This window comes from Myzus persicae, unplaced genomic scaffold (assembly GCF_001856785.1).
Source record: "Myzus persicae strain clone G006 unplaced genomic scaffold, MPER_G0061.0, whole genome shotgun sequence".
NCBI classification, from domain to species: domain Eukaryota; kingdom Metazoa; phylum Arthropoda; class Insecta; order Hemiptera; family Aphididae; genus Myzus; species Myzus persicae.
Window position 1 is genome coordinate 238087 of NW_019104266.1, and position 14555 is coordinate 252641.

Genomic DNA, 14555 nt, shown 5'->3' on the forward strand with positions numbered 1-14555 from the left:
TTTATAGTGCATTTATGTTGGAAATAGAGTTCAAAGAGGCTAGTATACCTACTATAGGTTTAAAAACAATTTTTAAAAGAAACAACCTATAAGTTATAACATCCGCCAGGCATACATAGCATGATGACTAATATTATCGTGTTGAAAGGGCAACTTTGGAGCTGATTTTTGTGTAGAATATACAATACACTATGCATATACAACGAAAAAAATTTAAAATGTAAGACATTTTAATGCACAAAGATCACGACGTCATTCAAAATAATCATGACTTATATACAAAACAGGTACTATGTACTATATAGATTATAGGAACACGAAATGAAAAAATTTACATCGGTATTCACAGATAAATATAATTTTTCATAAGTATGTAACATGCACATTGTACACACGAACAAAAGTTTCACGAAATCTGTAATACGCCAATACTTATGTTTTTTTGTCAATATATTTAAACAAAACGGTTTTTAATTTTACGAAGAGAAGCTATATTGTAAAACGGTATTTCGCATCGCGAAAGTCGTACCGAGCAATACAAGCCGGTATCCGAATTTGGACTTTCGAATTAATGCGATGTCGTTATTGCGTACGACGACGACAATACGAAAGGAATAACGAAAAAAAGTTCACCCCGCGCCCACCCTCATCCCGTGGACGCCGGTCTTGACGTCACGGTTCCCATGTGCGTGTGCTTGTGTGTGTGTGCGCGCGCGTGTGTGTGTAGAATGCGTGGTGAGGGCACTGCGCGCGCGCGCGCACGGCGGCGAATTTGCTTGTGCGTGCGTGATGCGCGCCGTATGTGCCGGTCGTGTTGGCAACACTACACTACTGCAGTCCCGGGTGGCACAAAGTGGTTCTTCCTCGCGCTCGGGGGCATTTTTCCGCACAGTCTTTTCGTCTGGCGCGCTGTTTGCACACGCCGGCGCTCCGCGACGCTTTCAGTTTTTTTTTTCGTTATTATCATTTCGTCGTTTCCCACTTTACTTTTCCTCTCTACATTTCTCCATCGTACCGTCGGCCGTCACCTCGCCGCGTACGCCGGTCGTCGTCCGCGAACGTTAAGTCCTTTTCGATTTTTAAAAAAACTCGTCGTTACGCGTTTGAAATTTCCGCGGCCAGAAATAACACTCACTCTGTACGGTAGTACAGTAGTAGTAGCCGCCGTCTACGGTCCAAAGATCAGTTTCTCTGTCGTCTCTCTTCTACTGTAATAGTAATATCGTTCCTCGAATAGGCTTTTCGTAGTTTTCCTTCTCCGCGGCGGACTCTACCACCGCCACACGTCCTACGGTCACGTTTCCCGCGTGATACCGACGAGCGTCCGACCAACAGGTATTGCTGATTTCCCAACAGTATTTTCTTCGCGAATACCGCGGATTACCGATTTTGGTCGATGTCGATCAATCTGTCGTCGTCGTGTTGCTGGTGTCGCCGTTGTTTGTAGACGATGTGAGATTGGAAATATTTTTTTTCAAATCTCAACCGTTTCCCGCCACTTTCTCGCCGACAATTGGTAAGTTTCCACTCCATCGCGTTGCGACTTGTAATGTTATTATTGTACATATTTTGTAAACCTTAATACTTTTTATGCTGCTAGTTCTCTAAGATATTATCTGTAATATTATAAATAACTTTGTGATAGTAATAATAAAAAATTTTGAGTTAGGGTTTTAAAAAATAAAACTAGTTTTTGCCTTGGTATTTGCGCAGTTGATAATTCCCTTAAGGACACTTAAATGATCCGAGTAAAATGTGTTCCCTACTCGGAGAAGAATATCTACGTGGTTTTTAAAAGAAAAATATTTCTTGTATCGTTGAATTTGCTTGCTTTAAAAATACAATTATCATCAAAAATTGCTCTAACGTGCCCACAAACAAAATTAATTCGCACAATTACCGACGTTAATGTTAATCAAGAAATACTTTTTATCTATTTAACGATTCTTTATTTGATTACTACCGTGTAAAGTTTATTTTATCTTGTGTAAATTAATATAGCCATGTAGGTAGTTACTCTACCTTAAAAGACTTAATTTGTTTTTCCCAATATATTTTTCAAAGTTTAAGCATTCCAAGGTCACTATTGCCGATTTTGGCCAGAGTTCAAAGGGTAATGAAATATTCACCTTTGTAATATTATATTATATTGGTTGAATTAGTTCCTTTCTCCCTCCGATGCACACAACTGAAATTTACCAGTAAATGTAAATAATCGTGAATTGTATTTAATACTTACAGGTAGGTACTTCAAATTAATTAACTAATTATTTTGGTGAAATAATGAGAAGGTACTTCACCGCTAATAAATATATATTATAATGATGTTTATGTATATCGTCGTCGTTATCGTTCATACTATTTTAAATTTAGGTAAAAGTTAAATATCGAATGCAATTCTATTAAGCTTTAATGCATTAGGTACCTAATTCCATTATCTTAAAAATCAAATCTATAAAAGTAACCCAGGATTATAATGTACAATTTACTCTGATACCTGTATGTTATTGAGATATAAATAACCTCGTAAATAACAATGCGATACCTGTTTATTTTTCGTGCACCCAATTATTTAATTTTAGAACTGATTATTCTCAATATTGATATTCATGGATAATAATATTTTATTTGTCTTCGGTATCTTTGAAAGTTTGTAATGTCTTTCGACGAACCACCACACGCAGACATGCGGCTGTAGGGATTGTTCCACTCGAGCTGAAATCGTTCATGTGGTAAATTAATTTATGTCCACTCGCGTGTAGGGTTTTCCGTCAAATTGTGCATTTAAACGGTTTTTATCTTATTTGGTGCCTTTGAATACTCATTAGTTATGCATTATAAACGACAGCCGTTTGTAATACGGTATAATAATATATAATTAGCGTATAGAGCCGCATGCGTTCGTTGTTATCAAAGATAAAGTATCTTTAACTGACTCGGACGTGTCAAATACGAAGTATGTCCAAACGTAGTGGACTATTAACCCTGTACTATATTGACGTTTTATCATTCTGACTATTTTTTTTTTTACAACTACAATTTTTGTGTATAAATAAATCGAAAAGGTATTACTAAGGTTTTACTGTTTAAAAATTAGATGAATAATGTTATGTTGGTAAGCACATTAAACACCAATAATAATAATAATAATTTTTTACGGAAATTATTATCAATATTATAATATTTACAAAGGCAGTAGTTATTTTGTACACTTAACTTTTGTATTATAAGATAATACAACACAATCAATTGATACGTTCTAGCCAGGGGCGGATCTAGGGAGGAGACCCAAGTGCCCTGCTCCCCCCCCCCCCAACATACTATTTCTCAATTTTTTTTTAATAATTCTACATATCCTGATATTACTATAATTTAAATTACATGTATGTCTGATAATATAGTTATTATTATACGTATCATTCTGAGGTGCACAAATTAAGATAGTATTATCTTAGTTCATGGTGGACAGTGATTCCAATATTGTAATTTTACATTAGCAAAAAATTGTAGCCCCTTCCCCCCAGATCTTTGCTCTGGATCCGTGCCTGGTACTAGTAAAGACGTTGAAATGATAATGCAAGAAGGCGGTTTTTTTATGGTGTTAAATTAATTTGCATAATTTATTATTTTATAAATTAATCCCCTTCCCCTATACTTGTGCTACCAGAAATTGTAATAAATATATGGTACACAATTTTATTATTTTTGTTGTAAAGGAATTTAAAAAAAAAATACAAATCTTAAGAAATATTAACTTTTATTTTTTACAACTTTAAAAATATCATTTTCAACAATTACATAATTAAAAAATTCGCCGAGTCTACTCTCAAGTGCCGTTATTGCGACATAGCCATTATTGGGATATAGGTACCTGTTGTGAAACTTAAAGAACACTGGTTTTAGAATATAGAGGGACTTATTGTTAACACCGGCATTCCGATATTATTATGTTTAAGTATTTGGTTCTAACAAATCTGAGCTAATAATTTGATTATTTGAAGGGAAAATTTGATTTATTTTCAGTTAATAATAATTTTAGTCTAGGTAAATAAAATCTTATATCTTCAAATCTCTGAATAGTCGGAATGAAATCTATAAACATGGAACAGGAGGGATCATATTGTACGGTTGTTATAGGTAGACAAGTAGGTAGCGATGAGTAGTTAACTTCTTAGATTAAGTTAAAGGATTTCATCGCCAACTAATGAACACTGATCGTTTTTTAAAAGTCTTGAAAGTTCCTGCATGTTTTTTTAATAAGCCCAGTGTATAGAATTATTTATTCCTATTAAATTAAATATGATTTTTAAAATAAATTTAGAATCAAATCCAATACCGAGGTCGTAACTAAGTAAAATAACATTTTAACGCAATTAATTTTTTTCTATGAAAATACTCATTCAGTTCAAAAAATACATTTTGAATACGCATACCTATTATTATATCATCGGTGAAAAATAAAAAATAAAATATTAGAATAGATTATTTTGATATTAATCCAAATTGAAAAAAAAATAGAGATAAATGATAAATCGTCACCATCAAATTTGACCACAGTAAGAATACTTAATGATTTTGAAAGAAAATTTGCGTATCTAAATACTTTTGGGTACCATTTGATTGAAATGATTTGAAATCTGTAATCTGAATGTTAATGTACCTAACATGTAATTGGTAGTCAACACTACACGTGAACCAATAAATTAATGATAATGTAATATGTAGTTCACTAAAATGTGTTTTATTATCATAATAAATATTAGGATTATTACGTGATGTTTATTTATTTCGAGATGAAATTAATTAATTTTTGTTTTTAAATGAAAAACTATCATGTTTTAGTTTTATTCTATGATAAAATATAATATCTTTTAGTAAACAATTAAGCATACCAATTTCAATTTTGTATGGTAGCAACATCTGTTTATATTTAATTAATTGTGTTATTTATTTTCTTATACACTATGTTCTATTTAACTGAAGATACAAATATGAAATGTGAACTAAATATCCGTATTTAAAAAAAAAGTGTATTTGTAGTGGGCTCTGATGGTGGGACCGAAATTGTGTATGTAATTATCGAGGTAATTATTTAACGTTTATATAAATTATAATATGTTTTGATAACCAATATTATATGTTAAGTATTTATTATAATTATATAAAATTAAGAAAAATGTCATTTTAGTTGTTCCCATTGTTAAACGTGTACGTAACACGTGTGAGTCGCCATAATAGATACCTATAATGTAAAATTGTCAACTGTGTTATATTGTTAGTGATTTAACTCGTTGAATTCATATCGATTTCCACGTGGGAGTCATTCGGATGGTAGTGTGTTGTATTATAGCTAGCAAAAATATAACTAATATATTCCCATAACAGCTCCAAACAATGTTCATTCCTTTTGTTATGAAAAAATTCATTACATACTGAAATCGTTTAACAATTTATATTTTACCTATATAATATTTTATAATGGTTTTAATGACAAATAGTGGAGGTACTGCGTAAAAATCCATATAAATGTACAATTTTGGAAGTAATTATTTAATCTTATGTAAAAATGTTTTTAACTTTTTTAACTTCATTTATAAATTCTTGATTAAGCCGATGTGGTGGACTCCAACTCTAGGCCAATGCCAAAAAATCCATTATCAATAATATTCAAAACAATATCTTACGCGCTCTCACTAATGAAATACTATATATTTCCATTTTTTTCTTTACATACAGGGTCATTACTACAAATAGCATTGCATACTATAAACGCTGTCATAATAAACCCTCCTCGCCCCAATTTCATCACATCAGATGAAGTTAGCTACTGGTACAATTCCTGGAAATCCTCCTCGACGACTAGAAAAGGACTGGCGTAGAGATATTCTTATTATTCTTAATGAGTAAAATTTAATAAATAAATGAATAAAAAAATAGTGCTATTATTGGGTTTCTTCTTTCTTTACTGTTTTTGTGGATATCTTATAGCAGTGGTTCTCAACCTGTGGTCCGCCCCCTGGGGGTGTAAGACATATCATATAAATGTATTGTGCCCTTAAGCACAAAGTTGCACAAATTGTATATTTCTTCTAAAAGTTAAAAATAAAATACTGTTTTTACTTAAAACAGTTTTAAGTGTTACATATAGAATGATTCTTTAAGTATGAATCGTGGTAAAAAAGTCTGAGGTAAGAAAGTCCGGTATACACATTATGTAAGAATATTAAAATATTAATTTAAAAAAAATTCAATGATTATAATTTTTTACTTAGCATCATATTCATTATATATTATAACGATTTCTCAATTTAATTAAGTATTTACTATCTTAACTAAAAAAATTCAATAAATTTAATATTTATCGAATATTATGAGTTACAAGTTAATTTACTTTCGTCAAAAAAATGATATACCTATTTAAAAAAAAATTCGGTATACATGTATGTATAACAATATTTAAAATAATATATTTTGCCGTTATTGGTACCTACAAGATTTATTAATTTCGTCAGGTAAATCATTTAGTTAAAATCTATATGAATACTAATTCTTAGTTTAATTGTGCCTCACGTCATATTTTTCCTTTTACCTTAATATGTGTACTGGAATTTTTTACCTCTTACTTTTTGGTAGTATTCCGTGCATTTGTAATGTGTTATATGTTTTTCATGCATACAATTACAAACATTGGTAGGTAAAAATGTAAAACTGTTTTTAAAATGTGATAACTGATTTAACTACCATCATATAAACAAAGTTGTAAGCTTAATATTTTAGCAATAAATTAAGATCTAATACAATTTTTAAATTTCTTCTTTGAAGAAAAACACGCAAATGTGATTGTCCGAAGAAATATTTTTCTGATATGTAATTTAACTATGAAAATTTAATTAGACTACTACATATTATGACTAGCGTTCGAGTATACTGATGAGGTATTAAAAAAGGTATTTTTGTCATATCTATTGTTATTTGTTCGTTTACAAATGATCAGCTCTACTGCTTGTCACCGTAGTACCTATAACAATGACGTCATGGTGTAGGGTCTTAGCATTTCATTCGTTTTGCGAAATAATATTGTATCTATGCATCTATGTGATAGCTACCACCTGTAGTCAATATTCATTCTCTATCCCATTAAAAATTAATTTAAGTACACAATATATAGATCGTCGATGAAAAAATAAAACCAAAGTACCTACCTCTTAAGTCGTGTGGACGTGTGGTAGTATACATTATCTCGAGTACCTACCTTTTACCTACTAGTTAGGATAATTGAAATGTTTCGTAATATAATACGAGTCGTTACAATGAGCGGAAGGTAGAGGAACTCCAGTGCTTTCGGTTAATCGTCGCCGATGCTTTCGCCGCCGCCACCAGCTTACCTCTTCGCCAGGGTCGCGCGACTGACTGACGGCTGACGTCATGATATTATAATAGCTTGCCATTTGGGCAATTGAGCTTGTACATAATGATATACAGAGCGATGTGAGTAAAAGCCATACAATTTTCGCGATTAAAGAGTAAGCGGACGACGACCTTTCCATCTATTTTACACTAAAACTCGCTGTAATTTTATAACGATTTCATGTATATTGGACGTGTGAAAAGCGACGAGTACAACTCGCGCACGCGCTTCCAATAGCACTCTCACTGCCGTGGTTAGTTATCGAATACCAGTCGAAAGCTTTTACGATATCGCTCTAATTGAAGAAGTCGTCGATATATCGCCACCCTTTGATGTTGCCTGGCATTACTGTCCATTAACGACTCGTCATTATTATGTAACTCAACAGCCACAGTTATGGTTTTTGCGCGCGAGAAACGTCAAGTGTGGGTGTATGTGCGCGTGCCCGCGAATTCTCCCAAGGCGCGAACGTTTTTACTGAATGAACGCGAAAAAAATTAATGAAGTTTGGGGCAATCGGTGGTGGTGAGGTGCGAGAAGTGTTTTACTGTACGTGGGGATGGTATAGTGGTGGCGGGCGGTCTGGTGGTGTATCTTCTTCACGACTCGTGAGTGTGAGTTGTGTCGTTACGTAAGTAATACGTGGGAGTCGACATAATTACGGGTTTTCTCTCTCAAAATAAGTCGAATTTCGAAGGTTCAGGTGTCATAGGGGATGTTGTAGGTGGGCGGACGAGAAAAAATCCATATCGCCGATATTAAATTTGCAGATGGTTTTCCTTCAAAGGGTTCAAAATCATATATTATGTAGGTATATTGTATATAGTATAAATATATAATATTACAATATCGCGTGTGTGCGTGTGTGTGTGTGTGGGGGGGGGGTCCAATGTCGTCTGGGTGGTGGGTAGTCGTCTTGGTGGGAGGAGGGTTGATTGAACGTCACGCCGCGCAGCGCCGGTCGGGCGCACACGTACGTCGCTGCTTCATAAATCCCGGCATCATCGCCGCCGTTTTCGGACCCACGTGGTCAAGGCCACGTTCCAACGTCATTGGCGGCGGCAGCGGTGGTATCGGCATCAGACAAAAGCCCTCGTGCGACATGGGCGGCGGCGACGCGTGCTCAGGTTATGGTTAGGGTAAGTGGTGGTGTGTTTGCCGGTGGTGGCGTCGGCGATTGGCGATCGATGGTAACAACACCGATTGCGTCACGACGTCGGCGGCGGCTGCTAGAGAACGGATGTGTATGAATGTAGCTGACGCCCACGATCTAGCTAAAAAACAAATTTGAATGAAATAAATGGTGTACCGCTACCGAGTTTGTGTGTGTGCTCAGCGACTTACAATATTAGGATGAGACCTGGGGGCAGGAAATTACTCCGAAACTTTCGGAATGTTCGTTTTTGAACTGGTTAGACTACGGAAGCAGCGTTGTGTCCCACATGGTGGGATCTTGTGTTAAGTTTTTTTTTTTGTTCACAAAAGATTGTGATGCTTTATTATCGTGTAACTCGACAATATTAATACATTGATACATCGATAAGGATATCACTATCACATGTGAGAAACGTTTTTAAACGGAATATTCTGCCTGCAAGGTCACTGATGGTGGTTCAAAAGGGCGATCGATTGGTACCACAGAATAATTTATAATTATAGGCACATTGCACATAGTAGTATTTACCTTTTGTCACAAGCTGAACCCTATATCTTATCGCTACAAAACAGTGTAAATTCCGATCTTTTTCAGACCACAAAATGATGCGATATTGTCATCTAGTAATAATGCAATCATCATCGTATCACAATTAATATTGAATAATGATGGACAGTTTTAAACTCAATTCAGTAAGGAAACTATAGGTATAATTGATCTGCATGTACATTTTCACACGGTGGTCAAATATTAATTTTATCATGAATGTGAATTTCCGGTGATAAAAAAATGATATTTTTTATTGTTTGTTTGTATAAAATTATATAAAAATTTAATACATTGTGGCTCGTAGGCTTAAATAATAGGTACACAATCATTTTATACACAAAAAAGATCAAACATTAATTTTTATCACCGCTGACTGTGACATTCATTTTATACTCAAAAGCCTCGAAAAGTGGAATGTAAAATATTTCAAATATAATACCATACTACAACACTGCCCCCTCCCCCTCCCTGGAACCACGATTTTCACTTGCGTCATCGAAAATTGATTTTGGGACTAATCCTGAAAATGAAAAACACTCATTGTATTGTATGTATTATACCCCGTAGCTCATAGCCTATACACCACACACTATACCTCCACCCCTGTAAAGTGCGGCCCACGCGTCGAGCACTACGTGAATTTCAACCCGACTACCCCTAAGCGCGGGCGGCCGCGTGCCAAATTAAATTGCCTACAGCCCACGTAATTCCCGACGTTTGTTGAACTTAGTCCATCCGCCGCCGTCGCCCTCAGTGTCAACGTCGTCATAGACCACCCCTCCGGCGCACGCCCACTACAACTACACACCCTGCCTGTACGCACTTGTGTCTCACCAGTCGCTGCACAACCGTGTCCGGTATAGTTAAAATGTCTTATGAATGGGTTTCACATTTTTATTTTCTCACCGTGTAAATAGGTAGTAATTTGTGGTGATTTGTATTCCCCTTCGTTTGGATTTTTCTGAAGAAACTGTACGCCTAAAATATAATATTATCGTAGTAATGTCGTGCTTTCTGTGAAACTATCGTCTGGAATATTATAGTTGTAGTTGATATGAAATAATTGTATAAACGTTTCCAACTAAGGTAAACGTAACCAATTATAATAGTTTGAAAAACAACCAATTAGAGAAGGTGCTCATTCAGTCTATTTTTAAACTTTCATTTTGTCAATCAGTACTATCAAAATTAATTTATTTTATAATTGTCGGAAATAGGAATTATATAGGCACCTGAATTTTATATGATAAATGGAATTATAATATTAATGTTATATTTGTCTATCGTCCGTAAAGCATTTTGCCACTCGCGCGTATGCAATAGCCGTATTCAAAAACTTGTTGACAATCAACTATGAACTGCCTATAAGTTTTCGAGAATGTAATTGTTTTCTTTCGGCTATACTAATAAAAAAAACAGGTGTCGGTACACCTTATTTTGTTGTTGGCAAGAGTCAATTTTGGGCTTGCTCTTTTTACACCGGTAATACAGACAAAATAATGTTTTTTTTCCTTTAATAATTTAGATGTGAAATATTATTTTGATTCAAAATGATTTATGTACACTGTGCCCATTGTTAAACCAGTTAAAACATAGATATTTTCTATTGTAGTAATAACGATTTGTAATTTGTATTTCCGTGAGTTTCTTCTAAGTTTACATCGGTTCGATATTTTGATCTCGATTGTATCTAAATCGGTATTGATAAAATCCGGATTTACCGGATTTCGAGAAGAAAAAAACAGTGTGTTTAATTTTAAAACAAACCGGTTGTGTTTGATTGTGGTATCGCCGTCGTCGTTCGAATTAAAATAATAATATTATCATTTGACCGATTTCCTGAAGTATTATAACTGTGCCGTCTTGTGTTGTAGGTGTGTATATGATACCGTGATGTTTGAGACGCCATTGGCGTGTCTTATCACGGTGGGCTTAAGTGAAAAATGTCTTCTGAACCTTTTTTTTCCTGAACCTGGAACATATGCGTACCATATAATATACATAATACTGTCCGGTATCGACGACAACAACATTATTTTATCTTGTGTTTGAATCGATGCCGTTCGTAGACGGTGTCCCGTTACGAAATCGCATTTAATTCGATTAAATTGCTCCTTGCCGAGCGATTTACGATTCTCGTATTTTCCTTCCCTGGCGAGAAATTGAAAAATTACGACCTTCGATCGTGTGTGTGAGATCGCGTTTATGTTTGTCTTTAGTGACCTGGGTCACCGTCTGATAAGTCCCGTAGAACGGCAGCAAATCATCGAACTGAAGGTTGAGTAGTGGCAGGTGCTGCTGCCCCGTACTGGGTATGTTGAGTGGGTGTCATTTCTCTTAATATTCTTAATAAGACGTTATTTCTTTTATTTTAATACGGCGTTAAATTAAACCGTTGTTAACAACATTCAATATTTGCAAGCGCATAAATAAAATGGAACTCTTCTGCTCCCCCTTTCATTTAAGTTTTTTCACTTTCGTCAAGGATTTAATCAAAAATCCAAATCATGTTAAGTGATAAAAACACTTCTTGGCGAGTGTGATCATGTCTCCATTGTATTTTTTTAAACGTCACCTAACACCGTCGATATAGTATTAAGTATAATATACCTATTATTATTAACCTCGTTCGAGTAATAATAATAAACACGTCCGTAAACATATCCACAGTCACACGCGCACCACATACACCAACGAATGCATGCATACCGTCGTCGCTAGTCGCTACCCGCTGCTGCACCCTCTCACCGCCACCTCTCCACCACGACGCACAACCAGTTGCCGCCGCGGCGTTGTCTGGATCCATTTCCACAGGTTTTTTTCCCAATAAACCAAAAGTTTTTTCTCCGTGTAAACAGTTCGATGCAACAATAATAATATTACAATATCCTCGGAAATAAATGTAATGCGCGCACACCCGTTTACGGGACTAACTGTGGCGGCGAAGACGAAACTGATGGGAATGTTTACGCGTTGCCCGTTCGCCCGCTCGCGTGTGGAGAATCTAGAATATAAAAAAAACGCTGGTGTGTAAATGAAAGGAGCAAGACGTGCGCGTCTCGTTGTTTTCTGTTGATATCGAGAAATTTATGCGACCTGTTGCATATACGCACATGCGTGAAATGTGTTTATCTCGCGTTTTTGTCCATGCATTTTTCGGCCGCGAGATAATCTGCTTTTTTCTTCGCAACCGACGACTTGTCTTATATTGCGCGCACGCGTGTTTGTTGTTCGTAATTATTATTGTCGGACGTTATAATGTCGGGAGGCAGTGACGATAATAATTATTATTATGATTGTCATCGGATAGCACTGGCGTTACACCACGTGTTCGTATTTTATTAGTTTTTTTTTAAATTATTAATTTTTACACCGATCATGTACATACCTGGACGTGGTGTGACGTGTGTGTGAGTGAATAGTGATCGCCGTCATTCGCCGATATTGTATGCGGCGACATTGGTCATTGAGTGTTGAACGTAAAGAGCGGCCGCATTTATTTTGACCGGATATCCGTCGGAAAAAACTCTTATAAATAACTCGAAACGAATAAAAATAACCTCTCGATCCTAAATAGATACGGTGTTTTTCTTGTTAATGTATGTTATTTTGGAAATCTTTGCATTCTGTTTTTATCAATAATTTTGATTTTGTTATATCAACAATAGCTGATAGGTATATAACGGTGATTTATTTATTTTAATCCACTGCTTAACAAGGGAAGCACGTCACAATGATTAATATTATACTATTAACAGATTCGTATGGTAATAGTTACATTATGTATCCATCGTAGTTAGCGAAAACAAATACAGATTCATCACAACTCATTTTATTGGTGGTGTACACTTGTACACGGCGTGCTTCTGCTTAATTTAGCCCCGTGAAATATCGTTACTGGCCGATAGATTTTTCATAAAAGTACCTATTTTTGGTAGATAATAATATATTAATACCTCTCATGGGGATACCAACTACCAAGACATTCTGCGTTTATACGAAGTAGGTATATACTTATAATTATATGTTACAATAATTCAAAGCTATTCGCCAACGTCTCTTTTCGATTCAATTTGTATATTTTACGTGATTTAACGACTATCATGTATGCCTGGCTGGCGGTTGGGGAATTTTAATTTCGTCATCGCGACAATGAAATATTTTTCAATGAAAAATAGTATTGAAACGGATTAAAAAATATAAAATCTCTTTTCGTGTCTTTGACTCAAGAATAATATTGGAATCATTAAAATATTCAATACCATGAGTGCCCGAAATATTTAAATGTATATTTATTATATCCTCGTGTATAGTATACCTATATTGTATTTGATTTTCAAAACATCAACCGTGTGATTTACGACAACAGTCGATGACTGAACACTGAACAGTGGGAGGGCAGGACCTAATAAATTACGTTATTCCTCACGTCTTGTGATTAGCTATATAATATTATATTAGTGTTATTAGTTTATTACATTGTGTACGTAAATTTACGCGCACACTGCACATCCTCCGCAATAGGTACGGTCTGCGACTGTTGCTGCGGTGTTGTTATCACGTCGTGCCCAAGGTCGAATCGTCGTCGTTTGGCGGTTAAAAGACGCGTTAACACGGCGTGTACGGATCGGTCAAGTTTGTTCTAGATATTTCATTTTTTTTCGTTTATAGTAATATATTATTATGACTTTACGAAATGTCTCTACAACCTACGGTGATATCTGCTTTGCAACTTGCGTTCAATCGCGTTTCGGGTGATACAATGCACACACGCCGCCTCTGCGTACCTGAGCAACCAATCGTTTTGTGCGTTGTACAGGTGATTGTTAATATTAATTTACTGAACCGTCGTGCCGTCGTTTATTATATTACTAGTTATTACTATTATCATACTCAACGGCCAGTGTGCGTTGTGCGTCTATCAGGTTATTATATAATATATAAATAATATTTAATCGACAATAATTGATTATCGTCAATAATAATTATTGTGGAATATAATACAATAATACAGTATTATATTATTATTATTATTATTATTATTATTCGTGTGTCCGTCGCGTAAGTAACTCACCGCCTTATCGCCGCGGTCGTTAAAACCCCCCGGAAAATTTTACAGAAATAGCCTACAACCGACGGACGCGCGTGCGGTCTCGTGTGTGTTCGTGTGCGCGCGCTGGCCGTGGCTCGTATTCTGTTTGGTAACACACCTATTGTGGTGCGTACGTCGCGACTGAAGACGACAGACCCGTTTTCGGTGGTGGTCGGTCGTGGATAAATATTATTATTTTTTTCGGATCGGAAAGAAAATACATGGTACCTACATTAATACACACACAATCGCATTATCGTTAACTCTGTTGCCGCGTTCATTAGTCGCGTCCTCCCCGTGAGCACTAAGAAGTTATCGTGTGTATGTGTAAGCCTATATGATGTATTATT

General features: G+C 35.4%; 1 protein-coding gene across 4 annotated transcripts in view; it reads left to right on the top strand.

Moving 5' to 3' along the window:
- Positions 1-14555, top strand: part of LOC111040606 (myocyte-specific enhancer factor 2-like) — an 81936-nt gene that overhangs the window by 63868 nt on the left and 3513 nt on the right. Inside the window, exon 1 of one of the 4 annotated variants that reach the window (XM_022324551.1) lies at positions 1316-1516. The exons of 1 other annotated variant lie outside the window; for it this stretch is intronic. Coding sequence is in view for 1 of the 3 variants with exons in the window: in XM_022324548.1 (XP_022180240.1) it covers positions 14529-14532 (4 nt within the window). In the remaining 2 variants the exon portion in view is untranslated. Of the gene's footprint in view, positions 1-1315; positions 1517-14318; positions 14533-14555 lie in introns of those variants that run through there. 2 more of the 4 variants (XM_022324548.1, XM_022324550.1) reach the window with 2 other exon arrangements.